This window comes from Anastrepha obliqua, chromosome 4 (genome assembly GCF_027943255.1).
Source record: "Anastrepha obliqua isolate idAnaObli1 chromosome 4, idAnaObli1_1.0, whole genome shotgun sequence".
In the NCBI taxonomy this organism is placed as follows: Eukaryota; Metazoa; Arthropoda; class Insecta; order Diptera; family Tephritidae; genus Anastrepha; species Anastrepha obliqua.
The window spans coordinates 33,852,330-33,874,973 of NC_072895.1; the positions used below are offsets into that span (position 1 = coordinate 33,852,330).

General features: G+C 35.8%; 1 protein-coding gene across 1 annotated transcript in view; it reads left to right on the top strand.

Moving 5' to 3' along the window:
* The first annotated feature begins 4,938 nt into the window (after positions 1–4,938).
* Positions 4,939–22,644, top strand: part of LOC129244077 (diuretic hormone receptor) — a 53,002-nt gene continuing 35,296 nt past the window's right edge. Inside the window, exons 1-4 of the mRNA XM_054881692.1 lie at positions 4,939–5,206; positions 9,553–9,751; positions 14,742–14,835; positions 19,707–19,800. Of these exons, the coding sequence (XP_054737667.1) occupies positions 4,939–5,206; positions 9,553–9,751; positions 14,742–14,835; positions 19,707–19,800 (655 nt within the window). The remainder of the gene's footprint in view (positions 5,207–9,552; positions 9,752–14,741; positions 14,836–19,706; positions 19,801–22,644) is intronic.

The following is a 22,644-nucleotide window of genomic DNA, read 5'->3' on the forward strand; positions in this document are numbered from 1 at the left end:
CAAATTTGGGCCCAAAACGAGATGGCCACCGATCCCGATTTTCACAAGAAAATTTTGTTCAGCGATGAAGCTCACTTTTGGTTGAATGGGTATGTCAATAGGCAAAATTGTCGCATTTGGAGTGAACATAATCCACAAGCCATTGCTGAGACGCCGTTACATCCTCAAAAAGTCACTGTTTGGTGTTCTCTATGGGCAGAGGGAATCATTGGTCCATATTTCTTTAAAAATGAAGCCGGCCATAATGTTACAGTCAATGGAGAGCGCTATAGAGCCATGATTAATGACTTTTTCGTGCCTGAATTGGACGATGTTGATGTGGACGACCTTTGGTTCCAACAAGACGGCGCTACATGCCATACAGCCAACGCAACAATCGATTTATTGAAGGAAACTTTTGGTGAGCGCATTATCTCGCGCCGTGGACCTGTGGCGTGGCCTCCAAGATCATGCGATATAACACCGCTGGACTATTTCTTGTGGGGCTATGTGCAGTCGCTTGTCTACGCAGATAAGCCCGAGACGATTGACGTCTTGGAAGAGAATATTCGGCGCGTTATTGCTGACATACGGCCCCAATTGCTGCAAAAAGTGGTCGAAAATTGGGCCTCTCGGCTGGAATTTATTCGGCAACATAATGGCAAGCCCTTATCTTTATAATAAAGCTAAATTCTTGGCCATATCATTAAATTATATACGTTTTATTTCATCTTGAAAACCTAACCTCTAAAAAAACACCCTTTATAATTAGATATTTCATTCCAAAACTGGCGAACTGGGTAGAGAGTGACGGCATTCATTTATTTGTTTTATGTTTACTTGAACGGAATCCCTCAGCATATTTTCATTTTCGTTCTAAAAAGAGAAGAAGAAGCAGTTATTATTCAGATAGAGAGAATAATAGGTTGGCGCCTATCGTGCTACCGCTACTTTGCTCTCAGCGACTTGGACAGCATCGTTGTATGTGCTGAAAACAGTGAAGACCGCACGGAATCCCTTACCGCAGTCCCTTAAAAAAAATAAATAATTGGCGCGTACACTTCTGTTAGCTGTTTGGCCGAGCTCCTCCTCCTATTTGTGGTGTGCGTCTTGATGTTGTTCCACAAATGGAGGGATCTACAGTTTCAAGCCGACTCCATTGCCTGTCGAGGGGCGACCGCTATTAGAAAAATGTTGTTTTTTTTTTTTATTAATTTTGCTTTCACCGAGATTCGAACCAACGACCACTCTGTGAATTCCGAATGGTAATCACGCACCAACCCATTAGGCTACGGCGGCCGCCCGCAGTCCCTTACCGTGCACAAAAACTCACCCCCGAGAACAACTGCGTTCTTTTACACACTTTTTCACACATCCGCGTTATCAGTTACAATTTTTCATTGTTTAATAAACCAAAGCCAAAAACCAACAAATGCAAATAGTTCATTTATCTATAATTAACAGTATTTTTAAGCTATTTTAACAAAAATTATCATTTTTCTAAGTTTATTTTGTAAATGATTTCGAAATGTACTGCTTGGCAACACTGTGTGCTGAGAGAGCAATCAGCTGGGTCGGTATTACGGGATTTTTTTAATAATCGTGAAATAAAATCTACCGTACTACGATACGGAAGGAAGGAACTTTTCGTTTACATGGGGTTCTTATTAGTTTGATCGAAACAGCTGAGTCGGGATAGCGTTTACGGTCTTCACTGTTTTCAGCATTAGGGCGCTGTTTGTGTAATTTCTTCTCCTTCTTGCATTTTCACATTTCTCTCATGTATTCCATCCTCCTTGGAGGTACAGCATTTTACGCTCAGGTTCAAGTTGAAACCTAACCCTCATTATTTGATCTTGCTCCAAAAACTGTATTTATACTCAGTTTCATTCAAATTGTGTTTCCACTTTCCCGCTTGTAGGTGTAAAGTGATTACTGGCAATGAAAATAACTTAATAATTTCGAGCTATTTCATGAAATTTGATGCAAAATATTTTGTTATTTGAATTTTTAGGATTTTATTTAATTTAAAATAAAATATACTTTAAAAAATAATTGCTGGAAAACAATTTTTTTATATTCAATTTCTGTTTTTAAATTTCTTTATTTAATTTTTTCTTGATACATGTTTCTTTTGGAATTTTAGGATAAAATATACTATCTAAAAAATTGGTTGAAACAATTATCCAACAAATTTGTTTCAAAAAATTTTTTAGAAAGTATATTTTATCCTAAAATTCCAATAAAACAAACATGTATGTATATACTTTTGAAAAATTTTTTGGAAACATTTTTTAGGTTGCTATTCTTTTTTTTTTTTTGAAAAGTATAAATATAATTTTTTTTGAAAAAATTTTTTTCACATTTTTTTTTTTTTTTTTGTTAAGTATAAACATAATTTTTTTTGAAAATTTTTTTTTCACATTTTACTAATTTCATATTTAGAATAAAATATACTTTTCAAAAAATTTGTTTGAAGACATTTTTTGTGCCAATGTTTTTTGTTTTTAATTTTCAGGATAAAAATGATTTGTAAAAATTTGTGTTTTCAAGTTTTATTAATTTTATATTAAAAAAAATATACTTTTCAAAAAATTAAAACAAACATTAATATTCATGTATTTAAATATACTTTTGAAGAAATTAGTTGGAAACACTTTTTTATTTAAGTCTTAGGATGAGAAATACTTTACAGAATTGTTTTTTTTTGTTTTTTAATTTTTTTTTTAGAGGAATATATACTAAAAGTTTGTAGAAAGCATTTTTTTGTTAATATTAAAAAAAAATTGTATTACTAGAATAAAATATAATTTTCAAAAAATTTGTTCCTACAAATTTGTTTAATTTGTTTTCAAATTTTAGGATAAAATATACTTTTCAAAAAATTTGTTGGAAAGTTTTTTTTTTATTTTTATTTCTACAATAAAATAAAAAAAAAAACTTTTCAAAAAAAATTTTTTTATTAACCTTCTTTTTTATTTGTAATTTTCCGAATAATATATACTTTTCAAAAAAATTGTTGAACATATTTTTTTGTTCAAATATTTTTGTTATTTTTTAATAAGAAATATACTTTTCAAACCCTTCTTTGGAAAATTTTTTTGCTGTTAAAATTTTTTCTTTAATTTTTAGAACAAATTCAATTTGTAAACAAATTTTTTTCGAAAAAATTTTTTGTTCAACATTTTGATAAAGGTAAACTTTGGCCAATTTGAAAATAGAAATTTTTTCTCCAAAAAATTCTCTATATTTAATCTTGAAAAACTAAAAAAAAAATGTTATAAAAATGTTAAAAGGAACTAAAGATATTTTACTTAAAAAAATGTTCAGCATTGATTGTACTTCCATGTATTACTCACTCCTTTAACATGATATTAACAACGTCCTTAAACTTAGCCCACGCCTAAAGCCGACGGTGAGCTCAGACCAATCACAATTGTACCCTATCTTTGAAAAGTGTTGGAATTAGTCATGCACAGACAGTTGAGCGCTTTTCTTTCTAATAACTCTTTTTTTCACAAACGACAATCTGGTTTTCCAAAAGGATATAATTGTATAACTACACTTATTGACGTTATCGAAGAGATTCGTTAGTCCATTGAAGAGGAAAAAGTCACTTTCCTTACCCTACTTGACCACACAAAGGCGTTCGACTCAGCAAACCCCTATATCTGCTTGGCGAAAATCGACAAATTTTTTGGGCTTTCCCCTACTTCCATACAGTTAATTATCTCTTTTCTAACAAATAATTCACAAGTTGTCTGTAAAGAGCCACTGACATCATCTGTTTTAGAATTCCACAGAGGAGTTCCGCAAGAATCTATTCTTGGCCCTCTTCTCTTTTCTTTGTACATCAACGACCTGCCGGCAATCTTCACCGAAATGCATTCGCACTTGTATGCAGATGATGTCCAGATTTATCGATCTTGCAAACGCAACGAAATAAATAACTCTGTTCTTAAAATCAACCAAAAAGTATTCCGAATCAACAAATGGGCATACGACAATGCACTAACTCTAATAAGTGTCAAGTGGTTGTTATTTCCGGAGAGCCCTCGTACACTTCGAGTTTTCCAAAAATCTTACTTGACAGCATTTCTATCAACTATGGCTAACTACGGCTAAAAGTCTCGGAATCATTTTCAACCAGCATTTCCTGGACGGTGCCTTTTTTTGTCATCTTTGACATTTGTAAGGCAGACAGATGTAGGCGAGAGAAGAGCAACGCGTTCGAATTATTGAAACTCAATAAAAAAATCGGAAAATACTTGACTTTTTAGTGGACATAATGGTCCGAATGTATCCACAATTCAAGCGTTGGTGATAAATTTTCAAGAAACTGGTTCTATAGAGGATAGAAAAAAGACTGCCAGACAAAAAACTGGACGTTCTGTTTAGAATATTGCTGCTGTAGCGCAAAGTGTTGTTGTTGCCGAACAACCTTCAACTTCCAACAACGATATTTTGAAGTTCTCAACAATTTTCGCGGTTGGTATGACACATTTTTGTAATGTTGCCATAGAATGAGGTGGCATTTTTCGGAGCAAAAAAAACACTATAAAGTAAAATGATTTCATGCGCACTCTGTGTTACTTTAAAATATAGCAAAATATTTACTCCTTTCCTGTTGATACCTTTTCGAAGTTAAATTTTTAACTAAATCAAAACGCATTTGCATACCCTTTCCTATTCTCGTTTCCGTTTCCGGGTACTCACAGGCAAAATCAACTTATATCTCAACAACGACGGTGAATAATCGCAGTAAGAACTCAACCATCAACATCGACACCAAAATCAACAACACAATACTCGTCCTAACGCCACGAGCACAGACAACAGCAGCAAAAGCGCCCGAAGTAACTGTAACAGTAGCCAAAGCATTAGCAGCAGCAACATTGCAAATATAGCCAACAGCAACAGCAGCAGCAGTGGTACAAGTGAAATAATTGCCAACTCAACATGTCGGCCGCGCCAGATGGTGCGGATGCGGACGCGGGTGCTGACGAGACCCTACTCGAGTCCTTCGACAACCTCGACGCCATTAATGAGAGCACCGAACTGCAGTGCTTGCTGCAGGAGCACATCGATACAACGACCTACGGCAATGACAGCGCCTACTGCCTCACCCACTTCGACTCGATCCTTTGTTGGCCGCGAACGCCGCGCGCTACTTGGGCGGCGCTGCCTTGCCTGCATGAGTTTCAGGGCATCCAGTACGACAGTTCGCGTAAGTACTAAATTTAAAATACACACATTTGCACATTTGTATGTAGGAGTATTTATATTTATATAAACATATCCATGTATGTGAGTACGTATGGGCGAAACTACTGCCGTGGCATGTGAGGGCTGTGCGAATTAAAATTGTCAAAGATAAAAGTGAGTGAGCCGAGATGCACACTTTGGGGAATGTACATATGCATGCATTTATATGTTTGTCTGCACTTCTATAGACGTAAGTACTTACAGATGCACATATGTATGTATGCGGAAGCATGCGGTTGGTTTGTGCCACAAATTAATGTCATAGCGGGTGCCCTCTTTATACTTGTGGAATATTTCAGCCGAAGTGGTGACTTGTGTCTCCACGTGCCTTGGTGCGCCAACATGATTTGTCTATCTATGATGGCACTAGCATTTTCACATTTCAAAAAAAAGAAAACCAAAAAAAAAAAAAGGACAGAGATCATTGAGGACTCTCGCAAAGGCTCTAAACAGCCATGCGGCTTAAAAGGACAATAGCCAGTCATGGCTTGTGGTAACTTAGTGCGTGGTTTGTTAGCATCTACTAACAAGCAAAATGGTACTTGCTCACATATATTCGCATATACTTTTGTAGTTGATGAACGCGCATACCTCCGGGATTCTTAATAAATTAAGAGCAAAAATATTTGCCCATACTTTAGCGGCTTTTCACGGATTCGTTAGCGACTATCCCCCGCGCAAAACTACAGATTTCAGAGTATCTGGCGCAATTGCCTCTTTAAATGAGTATTCACAAATATTTTTTTACGCTGCTACAATATGACTTTTTTTTAGTATAACAAAGCTTTGGGGAATTTTTCATCAACTTCTACTCGTAAAACTACACAAGCTTGTGATTGTCCCTAGCGTTTCAAGAAAATGAAAAGTGTGGAAGTAAAGTCTTCAGATCTCAACGAGTTGTAAGTAACGGCTGGTGCTCTGATTTACAAAATCCCTTAATGCGGGCAAAAATAGACAGTCAATAGAGCAAAGTTCCAATTTGCTGCATCCTAGGCAGCCAAGTGTGCGCGCGGTAAGAGCTTCACTGTGAAACATTAACTGCTCTGCTGCTGCTTATTTTTCTTTTTTGCCTCACAACCTACATTGGAAAAAATGTGCCACGCCCAAATTTTACAAGTGTACAACCGCCAACTGAAAATTGGTTTGTTTGTCGGCTTGGGTATAATAAGAAGTAAACTGTAAAAATTTTGAAAACAATTATATTATTTATTTAATTTTAAATTTTTTACCAGTTTCTTTTAAATTTTTAAAATTTTTTTTTGATGAAAAAAGTTTTTTCGAAAAAAATCAAATTTTTTTGTTAAAAATTGTTGAGAATTTTGTTTTTTCATTTTCATTTTTTTAGAATAAAGCATTTAAAAAAACAATCAAATTATTTTATTCAAAATTTTTGAAATTTTTAATTAATTTTTATAGTTTTTTTAGAATAAAACATATTAAACATTTTTTTTTCGAAAAACAATATATCTGAGAAAATTATTTTTCTCCGTTTTTAATTTTTTGGGATAAAACATACTAAAAAATATTTTATTGTTTATTTTTTAGGATAAAACATATTAAAACAAAATTAAAAAAAAACTAAAATTTTTTTGGTCAAAATTTTTTTTGCCATTTTTGATTTTTCAGTATAAAACATATTAAACAATTTTTTTTTTTTATTTTTAGTTTTTTAGGATAAAAACTCAATTTTTTGTTAAAAAAATTTCAGAAAATTATTTGTTTTTTGAATTTTTCGGAAAAAAAAACAATTTTTTTGTTCAATGTGTTTTTTTTAATTAATTTTTTTAAATTAAATTAATTTTTTTAATAAAATATTTTTCGGTATTTTTAATATTTCCGGAAAAAATGTATTAAATAAATTTTTTTGGTCAAAGTTTTGGAGAATTTTTGTTTTCAACATTTTTTGTTTTTTAAAAGTAAAGTATTTTAAGAACAATTTTTTCGAAGAATTCAAATTTTTTTATTCAAAGTTTTTGAGAATTTTTTTTTGTTATTTTTGGTTTTTTAGGATAAAAAATTCAATTTTTTGTTAAAAAATTTCAGAAAATTATTATTTTTGCATTTTTCGGAAAAAAAACAATTTTTTTGTTCAATGTTTTTTTTTTTTTGTTATTTTTCATTTTTAAAATAAATTAATTTTTTTAATAAAATATTTTTCGGTATTTTTAATATTTCCGGAAAAAATGTATTAAATAAATTTTTTTGGTCAAAGTTGTGGAGAATTTTTTTTGCCATTTTTGATTTTAAGAATAAAGCATTTTAAGAAAAAAAAATTTTTCGAAAAAATCAAATTTTTTTATTTAAAATTTTTGAAATTTTTAATTTATTTTTTTAGAATAAAACGTATTAAACATTTTTTTCGAAAAAAATCAATTTGATTAAATTTTTTTTTGTTATTTTTGATTTTTAGAATACAATAATTTTTTTAATAAAATGTTTTTTTACAAAAAAATATAATTTTTTTGCTTGATTTGTTTCACTTCTTGATTTTGCAGGAAAAAACATATTAAACAAACTTTTTAAGTCATTTTTGATTTTTTAGAGTAAAACATTTTAGGAAAAATTTTTTTTTCGCAAAAAATCAAATTTTTTTATTCAAAATTTTTGAAATTTTTAATTTATTTTTTTAAGATAAAACATATTAAACAGGTTTTCTCGAAAAAAGTCAATTGAATTAAATTTTTTTTGTTATTTTTAGACTACAATAATTTTTTTAATAAAATGTGTTTTTAGAAAAAAATCCAATTTTTTTGTTTAATTTTTTTTTACTTTTTGATTTTGCAGGAAAAAACATATTAAACAAGCTTTTTTAGTCATTTTTGATTTTTTAGAGTAAAGCTTTTTAAGAAAAAAATTTTTTTCGAAAAAAATCAAATTTTTGTATGTAAAATTTTTGAGAATGTTTTTTTACTCTTGATTTTTTAGAATAAAACATATAAACATTTGTTTTTTCGAAATATTTGAGAAAATTATTTTCCGGCACTTCTGATTCTGATTTGTTTAGGATAAAACATATTTAACATTTTTTTTTAAATAAAATCAAATATTTTTGTTTAATATTTTTTTTGGTATTTTTGATACAATAATTCCTTTAATAAAATTTGTTTTAGAAAAAATTCAAAATTTTTTTCTTTGAAATTGTTTTTTTGCATATTTGAGTTTTCAGGAAAAAACATATTAATTAAATTTTTTTTATCATTTTTGATTTTTTAGTATAAAACATATTAAACAAAATTTGTTTGTCATATTTTATTTTTTAGAATAAAGCATTTAAGAAAAACATTTTTTTTCGAAAAAGAATTAAATGTCGGGTTCAAAATATTGGAGAATATTATTTTTCGACATTTTGGATTTTTTAGGATTAAACATATTTAAAATTTCTTGTTCAAAATTTTTTTGTTTGTTATTTTTGATTTTTAGAATACAATAGTTTTTTTAATAAAATGGTTTTTAGAAAATATTAAATTTTTTTGCTTAACATTTTTTTTTGTAACTTTTGATTTTTCAGGATAAAATATATTAAAAAAAAATGTTTAATCAAAGCTTCTGAGCAGACCTTGCAAAATTTCGATTTATAAATCTATAGTCCGACCAGTTCTTTGCTACGGATCGGAGTCTTAGATAATAAGTAAAAAAGACAAAAACAAACTCCAAGTATTCGATAAAAAATTTTGAGGCTAATCTTCGGTGCAATGAAAGGCAGCGGCCAGTGGCATATAAAATGGAACCATGAACTGAACCATCTTATAAGAAGGGAAAATGTTATGCGGTCTATCAAAGCTCAAAGACTAAGATGGCTAGGCCATACCATGAGAATGGATTCCACGAACTATGCAAAACTAATTGATGCGCCACCTCGTATTTATTAATTTTATTTATTTAACTTTTTTATTTTTCAAAACTTTGCTATATGTCGAGTTGCTTCCTTAATATACATAAGTATAATACGCCAGCACAATATAATTTTTTGAATGCATGTGTATGTATATATATATGAAACGTTTAGCCGCGCTTCTTCTTCAATTGGTAGTGTGCGTCTTGATTATGCCGACTACTATGAACGGCAGATGGCTTTTACCAACAAACTTCATGACAGAAATAAGCTCGGAGCCTGCTGTGCGACATTCCCCATTAAAAGAAAACTTTTTCTATAATTTAGCGTTTCATATACACAATGAGCTTCGAACTCGGACGCACAAACCCATTTGTCTGCGGTGGCACAATAATTAATATTAATATTTCACATGAATTTTTAATCAAACATTTACATAAATAATTTGCTTCATATCTCCTTCTTTTTGTTTGCAGAGAATGCGACGCGCTATTGCCACGCGAATGGCACGTGGGAGAAGTATACAAATTATGATTTGTGTATGCACCTGCCCGCGCCCTCAACTGTACCTGAATTCGAGCCAATCATCGAGTTGCCAACGATAATTTACTACATCGGCTACACAATCAGCTTAGTCTCATTGACGTTGGCCATTATTGTCTTTGCGTATTTTAAGTGAGTATTTATGGGTAAACAAATACACCATGAAAAATTGTCAAAACAGCTGGGGAGATAATTCAATAGAAGCAACAAAAAAAAAGAGAATAAATAAGGAAGTGCCAAATTCGATGCGGGTCGAACTTTACAAACCGACATTTTATGTAGTTAAACTCAACTGTGACTGGCTGTTAGTTTTCTGAATCAAACAAACTCATGCACAATGAAATTTATGGTTTGTAATTTTAGTTTGGGCAAAAAGAAATCCATTATTTTTCCGGTAAATGGCTGTAGTGACCAATGCCTTTTAAAGGATCGATCAAACAATTTAAAGTTTATGCTCGTTGTCAAGATGACATTTCATACTAAGAAAAATCGTTTGCTGTTTTTTGTTTATTCCATTCAGTTGTGAGTTACAGGGTGTTAACAATGGAAGTCAACAAAGAGAAAATTCGGTACTTCTTACATTTTTTCTTTGATAAAAGCGAAAATGGAAGCCTGCCGCTGAAATTGTGAATGATGTTTATGGTGCCGATATAAGGATGATATGTTACTAGGTTTGCCCTATAACTATGGTAAAAAACAAAATTGTGAGGCGAACTTCGGTTGTCATGTCACGAGAGAATTCGCCAGCCGAAATCTGCAGGATAATTTCACACAGTCAAATCTGTCGTTGTTCAAACGGCAACGAAGTGATACTGTGGTATTTTTTTTCATATATCACTAGCAAGTTCTTAGTTTTTTCGCAAACAAACCGATTCATAACTCCTGCTACATCACTCCATTCTGGCAGGGTTCTGTCAAATTTGCTGTGAGCCTGCTATCGGTCCGATATTGGCCGCACCATTAAAACTCTTTTCACCATGGTGCCGATGCTGTAACAGATAATTACTTGCAATTTTGGTTTCGTCGATTCCTTTCAGGCATTTTTGATATTAGGAAAAATGTCGATAAAATCACAGTAATAATCAAATTTGACCTAATATTACTTGGACGGACGGAAATGTAGCTTTAACATATAATAGTGGACGTCATGGAATCTCAACAAGATTTACGTTGCATCTAAATGAGATGCACCAGGCTTGGAAAGTGGCTCGCCGTCTCATCTTCCTCTCCCCATCCTGGGCAGAGTGCGCTGTTGTTGTAGTTGTTGTAGTAGTAAATTTGACGTATAAGTGTAGTGTAATCACCAGTCGTCTTCATTTAGCTCATCTAACGGTAGACCCAGGAAACTTGCTGTTTCGACAGGTTGGGTCCAGAGCTCCCTCTGTTAGATGAGTGAGTTGGATGGAGTTATTGTTGTGCGGGGTGCATTCACATGCCGGTAATATGTTTAGTATGTCGGGGTCGATTCAGGATAGGTAGGCGTTTCACCTGCTACAATATCCAGAACGTAGTTGTGCTAAGATTACGCGAGACTCTCGGGGAAGTTGGAGCTCTTCAACTGCAATGGGTGATGGTTGGACTCCGATGACGAGATTCGGGGGTCGGGAGCTTAAGAAGGTGGCAAGAGTCTCCCGATGAATGTCGTTAATTGTCTGTCTGTACACTACCCGATCCAGTGATTGTCGGTCCGTTTCGTCCTGGATCTCGTCCACGTAGTTGAGGAGGTGCCTCCTGGCATGCCTGGGAGGCGGCTCAGGTTCAAGAAGGTGTCTGTATGGGTGGGACTTGTGGTAACACCCTAAAAAGAACTGCTTGCTGAGCAGTTTATTATGCTCCTTTACAGAGAGCATGTGGGCCTCGTCATGTAGATGTTGAAGTGGGGACATCAGAAGATATCCTGTCGCAGTCCTGATGACAGTGTTTTGACAAGTCTGTAGCTTTGTCCACTGTGAATCACTGGTTTCAGCCGACTAGACAGGCGCAGTATAGTTTAGAAATGGCCGGTCTATTGCCTTAAATGTTTATTTTCTTTGTCTTTGCCCCAAGTGATACCGGTAAGCGATTTGAGGACTTTGCTGCGATTTTGAACTTTAGTGGTAATAGCGGTTGTACGTACTGAGAAGGAGAGCATACTGTCGAAGTCAACTCCCAAGATTTTGGGGTTGTTCACAGTCGGAATTGGTGTGTCACCGGCTTTTACTTCAAGTTTACTTTGGCTCGCCGTGCACTTCGTGGGGGAACGTTGTGGCTCGTCATAAGTCCAACAGTCCCTTCTGTTTAATGACTGGAGGATCTGCGACAGTCGGTCGGACATGATAGGTAACATCAATTTTGTCCATCTGTAGCCTATCTCAGCCTGCCAAGTTCGCCTGTGGGTTGAAGTAACTCGTTTGCTGTCTACAGAAGAGAGTGGCAGAACGGGCTCTGAGGCCAACTTCTTTCCTAGGTAGAGAGTCAGACAGAGAGTCTCGTCACTCGTGATACCCACGTATCCTAAGACTCATGTTAGCATCAGGATATTATGTCTAATGACATAGTTCAGCCTGGATTTGCACGGCTGAACTACCGTTGAATTGGTCAGCCATCCCATCTAGGGCCATGAGAGCAGCTTTGTTGTCGCTGCATACACATACAGATCTGCCTCTTCACCTGCTTTTCAACTCAACTTAACTTTCCTTATTATTATTATATTATTATTATTATTAGGCTACTGCGCAAAGTAGATCTATTGTGCAAAGCCTGCTGACGTACCCTATATTTTGAGGCTTTTTAGACATTTTAGCACATTCTGAGGTTTATTGTTCCATAGTTTATATGGAGTCACAGCAGTAACCAGTTAAAAAAGTTTTAAGTCCACTCTGCCAAGCGAAAGTAGCTTATCGGAAATTCTTTTTTGCAGCGCTAGGAATTGTTTCGCCTGTTGTAGACCGATAGATTTTCGCCAGTGTTCAACGAAATTCTTCACTTCCCAACTCCAGACAATTTCGTTGATTTGGCCTTTGTAAGTCCACAGAAAGTTCAGGACCAATTAGAGGCTGTTGCTCTTTGCCTCTTTTTTTGCTAGTTGATCCCTGTTGGTGTTGATGTTCCTTAGCATATTAAGAAGGTTTAGCAGTCATGTCCCTTTTTTGATGTGACTGAAATAGTCCTAATTAGTGACCAGCACCGTTTTACTACCACCGTCCTCGTTTAATGATTTTTTTTTTTTTTTGTGTTTTGTTCTAAGTCAGATCCATTTAGTGAGGTCCAAGTATAGCGGCAAACTCTTTATTTCGATGTGTGAGATCTCATTAATTTGCTGCCAGAAAGGCTTACCAAAGGAGCGGATTCGTGCCCTAGCTAGCCCTGGACATTCACATAAGAAGTGGAAAAGACTTTCCTTCGCTCGTTTCCATGGCATTCGGCTCAACGTTACCGAAACGATCTGGATTTATATCCGGCCAAGGATTGTCACTCCAGCAGCATTCCCCGTATGTAAGTATGGGGAATGTTTATGCTGCTACAACAACGACAACTTTCCTTCGCTCCTTCCGCTCGTCAGCTTCTGCAGACAGGATTGAAGGGTAGGTTGAATCTAGTTGCATGATGCCCTACTTTCCAATGGCCTGTAAGGGTTGCAATTATGTGTGAAATGTTTGGCCGAGAGCATCCTAACAGATAATTCCTCCTTTGGATTTTGTATCACGCCCATGTGCTTTTTGTTGTAATACATGTAGTTAGTTGCTTCCATCTTCTTTAGGCTAAAGCATGATAGTGTGAAGCAATGGATGCTTTTATTGTGTTGAGTGGAGTGGAGACTGCCACCGCCTCTGCTATTTCTAGTGTCGAACCTTTTCTTGCTAGCTTATCCGCTAACTCATTACCCCGTATGTTCCTGTGACCGGGAACCCATATCAGAGTGATTTCAAGCCAATGACTAAGCATTTCCAGCTCCTCTCTATATGTGATGATTGTAGTTGATAGAAGGACTTTCAAAGCCGCCTGACTATCTGAAAGTATGCAAATGTGATTTCTTCTCACTGTTCTACGTAAACATTCCCTCACACATATCTCAATGGCATGTATTTCTACCTGGAAGGTTGTTGGGTAGAGACCCATTGGAATCGATGTTTTAAATTTGGGCCCATTGATTCCCGCGCTTGTTCTACCATCTTCTAATTTCGATCCCTCAGTGTACCATATCGGTGATCTCGGTTTGAAAATTGATAGAATTATTTATCCAGGCCGCACGTTCCTTAAGGAGGACTTGGATGTTCCTGAAAACTTAACAAAAGCTCTTATATAAGCTCTTAAGGGCTCTAAAGCCCTTATAACTTGACCTTTAAACTTCAAGCAACGCTCAAACGTAACGAGGCTCGAAACAAAAACCAAAATATTTCAGAACAACCGCACACATTGAAATATATTATAAGGTAATTCAAGAAAATTTTATGCAGCTATTTTAGAAGAAAAATTACGAAATTGGTTTGTCCAATTTAGATATTTCGTTTAGTGTGGTGCTTAAGCTTTGACATTGCGCATTATTTTTAAGTGGTTACAATAGTTACAGGCTCTGACCAGCATTTTGAACTAATTAAAGACAAAAATTCGGTACAAATAAAAAGTCGCTGCTATCACAAATGCCCCAGCTTAAATTCCTTTTGTACTGCTTTAGAGACAGACACAAAATAAATGGCACAAAGCTCATTACGATGCTGTCCTAAAACTAACCACAGAGAAAATATATGTGAAATACATACACACACACATACATACACTTATCTGTATATTGACGCTTTGAATAGCAAATCTTCAAAGGCGCAACATCCCTCGTTTTCACACTATTTGCCATGGCAACCTTTGTAGCTTTGCCTCACACTTAATTTTTCTGTGTGACTATCAGATTTTCAAGACACTTTGCGCTGCTCTTTTACAAGATTTTATACCCACATACATACATTTACACAAATATTCATTACATTTTCTTTATGTAATATTACACTCTTTTTGCATTTCTCTACGCACCATCTCAACGCCTCGGTTCGTGCTGCTGCTATCGATGCCTTTGGTTTCCTTGCCACACTCCAAATTCGCTCCGCGTGCAACTGGAAACCAACTCAAACGAAATGGAAAACGGGTACAGGGAACTACGCTGTTTGCGCAATTCAATTCACGCCAATTTATTTTTCACATATATCATGTCGGCGTTGCTGTGGATACTCACTTTATCCGTGCATGTAAGTACGAATTTTTTTCCAAATTTGAAAAACTCTACAAGCACTAAATATGTGGGTGTATTTTGCATTTATACTAAAACATTTAAACTCTTAGAAAATAAATTTTTTCAGACTATCTTTTAAAGGAAATATCACTAAGAAAAAAACATAATAAAGGGTATTTCAAAAGTGACGCCTAGATGTCGGTAGTGAATAATTCCTAGACGGTACGTTTTTCTATGTCACCTTTGCCATTTTTCAAGTAGACAGATGCACAATTTTACATGAAAGAACAACGCATTACAGTTACTCAAACTTATTATGAAAATATTTGATCTTTAAGCACCTTTAAGAACAACATATCCCAAAATTCGTATAAATTCTTTGGAAGAAATATAGTAATTAGGTTTTCGAAATATCTCATTGCAAAGTTTGAATTCCGTCAAATTGACGGGTACCGCAAATCTCTTCATTAATATAGATATCAAACGAAAGGGGCTGTATCCAGTCATTACACAAATAGTTAGTTTACTTTTCGCCAGAACAAATATAGTGTAACAGGCCCTTTGAAAAATTTAGCCTTAAAACTTTCCAACGAATAAAGTTTCGACCTATTTAAATCACCAGGACTGGGAGGAATCTTCCCAGCCATGTTCCAAAAGGTAAGCCATCTTGTGGTACCATGGTTAAGAACGATATTCAGGGGATGAACCTCAACAGCTATGTTTCTGTATTATGGAGAGAAGCGAGAGTTGTGTTTATTCCAAAAGCAGGAAAAAGCAACCCTCTCTACTTGAAGGAATACAGGCCTATTAGTCTGCCCTCATTTCTCCTGAAAACGTTAGGGAAGATTCTAGACACATACATAAGAGACACAATTGCGCCGGACGAATTATCCAAGGTGCAGCATGCTTACACTAAAGGCAGATCTACTGAAACTGCAGTTCAATCACTTGTACTAAACGTTAGAATATAAGGAGTACGCTCTTGGAGTATTTCTAGATATATCAGGGGCCTTCAACAACCTGACAGAAGATGCTATTTTAAATAGCATAGAGTCACTTAATGTGCAACCGGCGGTGTATCTATGGTTAAAGCAGCTATATATGGTTAAAGCAGCAAATATGTATGCAGGGGTACTCCGCAAGGTGGGGTACTATCGCCGCTACTGTGGTTACTTGCAGCAAACGAATTGCTCAAGAAATTTGACGGAGGGGCACCTAAACTATGCCACTAGTGCAGAAGACATAGCTATAGTAGTTTCGGGAAAGTACCTGGACATCAATGGACTTCTCGCGCAGGGCTAGGGATAAACGCGGAAAAACGGACATGGTACTTTTTACCAGAAAGTACAAGGTCCAGGCGTTGAACCCCCTCTTAGGCTACAACGAACTACTTCTCAAAGATCAGGCGAGATACCTCGGAATAATACTGGACAGTAAATTGCTGTGGAAGCTCAATGTTGAGGAAAGGATGAAAAAGGCCAGCAATGCGTTGTACGCATGTAAAAGAATGCTGGGCGTTACATGTGGTCTATCATCCTCTCTGATGCATTGGTGATACACGGCAGTAGTTAGGCCGATATTGTTGTATGGGGCCTTAGTATGGTAGACTGCGACACGAAAACTGACATACTTAATGCCACTGGAAAGGATTCAGCGACTCGCTGCTCTGTGCATAACAGGAGCGAAGAAAACCGCTCCAACGGCGGCGCTGGAAATAATACTCAGCATGCCACCTATTGACCTTATGGCGGAAAATTTGGAAGCGAAACCCATGTGGGTGTTAGTGGCTGCAGGAGTATTCACTTGTAGAACCTTCGGACATAGCTAAATAGGAAATAGGAGTTCAGGTTGCACAGACTACATGACTCCGTACTTTAATTGGGACAAAAGGTTTCGTACTACAATTAAGGAGGAGGGATGGCACAAAGGCATGAAGCCTGGCCATAGGACTTTCCACATCTACACAGACGGCTCTAAAACTTTAGACGGAGTGGAAGCCGGCATTTACTGCTTAAAACTAGGGATAAGGCAGCCTATCAAGCTGCCAGACCAGAGCAGTATTATTCAAACGGAAGTTTTTGCTGTGGGGAAAGCCGCGGAGCTAGCTACACAAGAACAAGAAAGAACTCAACAATTAATATATACGTGGGCAGTCAAGCAGCAATAAAAGCAATAAGCTCATATTGTATTAAGTCCAAAAATGTTCAACGGAGGCCAAAGAGGCCATAGAAAGGCTAGCCGCAAACAGTAGGCTGCATATCTATTGGGTGCCTGGACACAAAGGCATTATGGGGAACGAAATAGTAGTTGAGATAGCAAAAAGTGCTGTTAGACTACCTTTTGAGGAAGAGAACGACATTCCAAAACCGCTAAATACAATATACAATGAAATGGACGACTACATGAAAAGGCGAGTGGAAGCTAGGTGGACTAATCTGACCACGTGCAAAACAGCAAAAGTCATGTGTAGAACTAACGACAAAAAACTGACTCACTGGTCGTCTCAAAAGCGGATCTCCCAGCTCTGCTTAGATTCGCCGAAAACGTTGACATCCTACATGATGTCTACTTTAGGTATTCATAGAGGTCGGTCTCCATTTGGTATCGCTAGGGACCAAAAGGTCTATGCGTGGCTTAATGCCAACCAGGCTAACCTAACCTAACCTAACCTAACCTAACCTAACCTAACCTAACCTAACCTAACTAACGAATAATTTGGAAAACAATTTTTTTATACCTATACTTCAAAAGACCAATAAAAACATGTAAAAACTTTAAAACGATCGCATTTTATTTTCTTTTTAAACAAGATTCATGAAAAAACATCGAAATTTCGGTCGTTACACTGGACTACTACCTTAAAGGTGTATACTTATACATGAATGGAATAATACAATACCTCAACTTCTCTTCTTCTTGCTATTTTATTAAAACGCAAACAAATAGTTGAACTCTTCTCATATGAAGTAAAGTATACGCAATGGATACCTCTTTAATGTTTCCCCTTTGAGTAAAGTAAAGTCATTTAAAAAGTTGAATTGATGTAAAAATGCGAGTCTGAATATACAGAATTATTTAAATCTATGGTTGCAGGCGCAAAATTAGTTAATCATAGTTGCACGGTGTATTTGTATCCCTGAATTGGACAATGGATTCGTGAACATTTGACGAGCATCTAATTGTCAGATATTTGTGCGCTAAATTTTAATTTTATATAAATAAAACTAATCTGTGCGAAATATTTAAAAGCAATTAAGCACTTAGCGGTTTTAAACACTTTTTGAATGAATACAGGGTGCGACATCTTTTATGTCGGTATGCAAACGCTGAATAACTTGGTCATTTGCCAACCGATCGACATATTTTCGATATGTCAATTCAGTACAATTTCAACCGAAACAACGCGCTGAAATAGTGACGTTATACATCGAAAATAGTCGTTCTATTTTTCTAACTCAACGCGCATAACGCAAAAAGTATCGCAGAAAACAGGCACTGCCTGACAATACTATTCGTCGTTTGGTGTCGAATTTTTTTGAGCACGAGACAGTAGGAGATCGTCAACGACCAAGACGTTCCAATAAACTTGTTGAAGCAGTGACACAATGCGGCGCATTTTAAAGGATGATTTAAATTTGTTTCCGTATAAAGTGCAATTGAGATAAAGAATGTTGCCGACAGATCATTCACGTTGCTTGGAATACGGTCAAACAGTCGCTCGGATGGTTGACACTGAACTCAATTTTTGGAAGCAAATTTTATTGACTGACGAGGCACATTTTAGTCTTCCTGACAGCGTGAATAAACAAAATTGCCACATTTGGGGAACTGAGAATCCACACGAGATCCATGAAACGCCATTGCATGATGGGAAAGTAACCGTTTGGGCCGGCATTTGCGCCAAAACCATCATTGGGCCATATTTTTACCGAGAAAACGAAATGGTCGGTGGAAACCGATATCGATGAATGCCTGCCCAAAAATGCGTGAGAGAGGTTTAGAGGGTTACCGGTTTCAAGAAGACGGTGCGCTATGTCCCACTGCAAATGCAACAACTGAATTTCTGCTACGAAAATTACCGGGGCGTCTAGTGTGAAAAAGAGGCGACATCGACTGGCCCCCAAATCACCTGAATTAACCCCCCGGACTTCTTTTTGTGGGGCTATGTGAAAAGTAAAGTTTACACCAACAAGCTGCAGACTATTAACCCGCTTAAGGCAACATTCGGGCCGCAGAAAAAAGATCGCGTTTGTGATTGCTAACAAAGGTGGCCACTTGATTGATACTGTATTCAAAAAACAATTTTAATGAATTGTAAATAATCAAACATAATAAAAATACCTCACTTATCTATACAAATCAGTTTTTCTTTTTCAAGGCTATTCAATGTTTTCATACCGACATAAAAGATGGCGCATCCTGTATTAATCACACCTTTATTTCGGTTTTGAAATTTGTTCACTTAAATTAATATAAAATAACAATATTGCGTCTTTAGACTTATTTAAGTCGAAAATAATCGTACAAAGATGTGTGAAAAAAACTACAAATGAAGCGGGGCCTAATAAAGGTGAAGTCGAATTGGCTCTCTCTCAATCCAAATTGTAGAAAGTTGTGAGCTTAAGTTTTGACCTACAAAATCAAATTAACTCAAGAAGTAAAAGCTTCAGTTAGCATCAATACTTTGTCCCGAAATCCATTTTCACTCTCGATTGGTAAAATTTTCGCTTGTGAGCGATCGGAATTAAAAACCTGGAAAAATATATGCCATCCCAGTTTATATTATAAGTATCCGATGAACTATAAAAACCCACTATTAAAATAACTTTTAGAAAAAACTAACCAGTAATAAATTATTTAAAAAATTTTTGTTTTTATTCAATACAGATTTCTATACGCACAGGTTTAGGGGGATGCGTGGTCCTGGTAACGCTTTTCCATTTCTTCACTCTAACCAATTTCTTCTGGATGCTGGTTGAAGGTAAGTTTACAACTCAATTAGTACATGTTGCTATATAATAAGTATTTTTTGCCTCTACATTCTGCTAAATTGTGCGTACAGGGTGTTTCATTTGTACTTGCTACATAAAAACTTTGAAAAAATTCACAGTTGTTGCTCGACTTTCTTCTTCTATAACCTTTTAGAAATATCTTCGCAGTATAATTTTAACCATGAAGCGATACACAGTCGCATAGCGCACAGAAATCGTTAAATAATCGTTAGGAATTAACTCTTCAAATATTTTAACTCAGCTTATTGACGCATCATGAGTTTTGGAACACCTTTAGCCCTCAGCGGAGGGGTAAGCAACCAAAATTATTGGTTCTTGAGCACTAAAAATCTTCGACTCGTGCATGAACAACCTCAGCATGATATTAAAGTCACTGTTTGGGGTGGTGCGTGTGCTACGAGGCTGACGAAGGTTGTACCGTAACTGTGAATGGTGACCGATATCGATCCATCAGCCATTCGTCGAGAAAAATCAGTTGGATGATTATTAGTTCCAGCAGGCTGTATTACATGGCGTGGCAGGCAATGCATTTATACAATAAGACAACTTCCCTCGGCGGCTCATTCTATAAACGGTGACTTCGATTGGCCTTCTCGCTTATTCGATTTGGCAATGCCGGACTTTTTTCTCTATGGCTAGTTAAAGCCAAAAGTGTACACTAAAAAACCCCAAATATTTGACTCTCTGAAGTACAATATTCGCAGAAATACTCAAAAATATTCATGAAAAATTCATAAATAAGAGTCCAAATGTGCGTCAGTTCAAACGGTGGCCATCTTCTCTATAGTTTTTACGACAATAGAGCCTAAAAAAAAATAAATAATTGGCGCGTACACTTCTGTTAGGTGTTTGGCCGAGCTCCTCCTCCTATTTGTGGTGTGCGTCTTGATGTTGTTCCACAAATGGAGGGACCTACAGTTTCAAGCCGACTCCGAACGGCAGATATTTTTATGAGGAGCTTTTTCATGGCAGAAATACACTCGGAGGTTTGCCATTGCCTGCCGAGGGGCGACCGCTATTAGAAAAATGTTTTTATTAATTTTGCTTTCACTGAGATTCGAACCAACGAACTCTCTGTGAACTCCGAATGGTAATCACGCACCAACCCATTCGGCTACGGCGGTAATACTTTAAATAAAAAAATCTAAATTAATGCACTTTTCACTAAATTATTCACAGCTATTTTGTGGAATCTATGGATGGAACACCCTGTACTTATTTTGTTAATCGCGCTCCTCACTACACCTTCCTTCCACCTTTCTGATGGTTTTAGATATTTGGATATTTGTCTTAATCATAAAACCATAATAACAAAAAGGCCTTGGAAACATCCGTAAGCACTCATACAATCAAATCACCTTATAGAAATTTAAACGAACTACACTTTTGGTATTTGTCCTTTACATAAAAAAGGCGACACATTGCTCTGTCCAAGTCCAGAACCCATAATTCTTTTGAACAGCATATAAAAAATATTCTCATGTGTTTTAAACGTTGGACTTAAACCGCATGCTAAAAGCCTAATTGGCAGGATTTTAAGAAGGAAGATCATCGACTGACCAAATTTTCGTACTAAGGCAGATAATGGAAAAGTTTCGTGAGTACGATATGATGAACGATATCATTTCATAATTTTCGATGCAGCTTACGACAATATAATTCGAAATCAGCTTCTCTCCGCAATGGCCGAGCTCAGTATTCCCTAATACGGTTGACGCCGACGACTAGGCACAATGAAAGGCACGTCGTAAGAGTTTAAAACGATCTATCGCGAGAGTTCGCCCCACTGAAGGGACTCAGTTAAGGTGACGGTGCCTGGTGCCTTCTGTTTTAGGGGTTGCATACGTCCAGAATTTTCAAAGCTATTCGGGGGCATCGGCACGTCTCAACAGAACAATGATGATGATGATAAAATTTTGTTTTCTTACGTTAAGTCTATAAAGCCTTGCTACGGGGGCTTATTTGATTGATTGATTTAGATTATTTCTGCACCTGCTGAAAGGGACACTTTTTTCGAGTTAACTTTGATTAATTTGTTTTCGATTTTTTTACTCACCTGATCAAATTACCTTAAGTAAGGCCCCACAAAGTATAAGATTTCACTTTTTACAGTGAATGGAATAGAAAACAATAAACTCGAGCGTTCCACTCAACACTCAAATTATTAAGTTGTAGACAAAAGCGCCTATAAATATTTTCCTTGCGAAACAAAAAGAGGTTTAACTTTTTGGTTTACGGGGATAAACTACTTACTCATGTGAAAATAATGAAGAAACTTAAACAAAGAAAAATCGCACGAATATTTGGTTTGCAATTTTTACACATACACGCACACAATACACATATACATATATGGACATGTGTGTACAAGCAAAAAACAAAAGAAAAATCGAATTGAATTATTGCATATAACTGATTACTTTTACAAATATATTTAGAGCTACAAACGCAAATGCACAACTAACTAAATTATATAACAGAACACAATAAAAACACACACACACACACACAAATGTAGATGTACAGCGAATGCTATAATCCCATTAAACACTGACTGCTCTCCAATTCCACTTCGAATCCTATTGTGTCATTTGTATGCTTACACTCACACATACACACAAGAGGACATATGCATGCAAGCTTACCTCACACCATAGACCGACAGCCATTCGCAATCTTGTTTTCATAGCAACACCTCACGTGCACTGTGGTTCAAAAGTGTCACTACTCGTATCAATGAAGCGAATGAGACTTTTTGGGATAAAATATTCAACTTTTGCGAAAATAATTATAGTACATATTGCTCCGGGGCT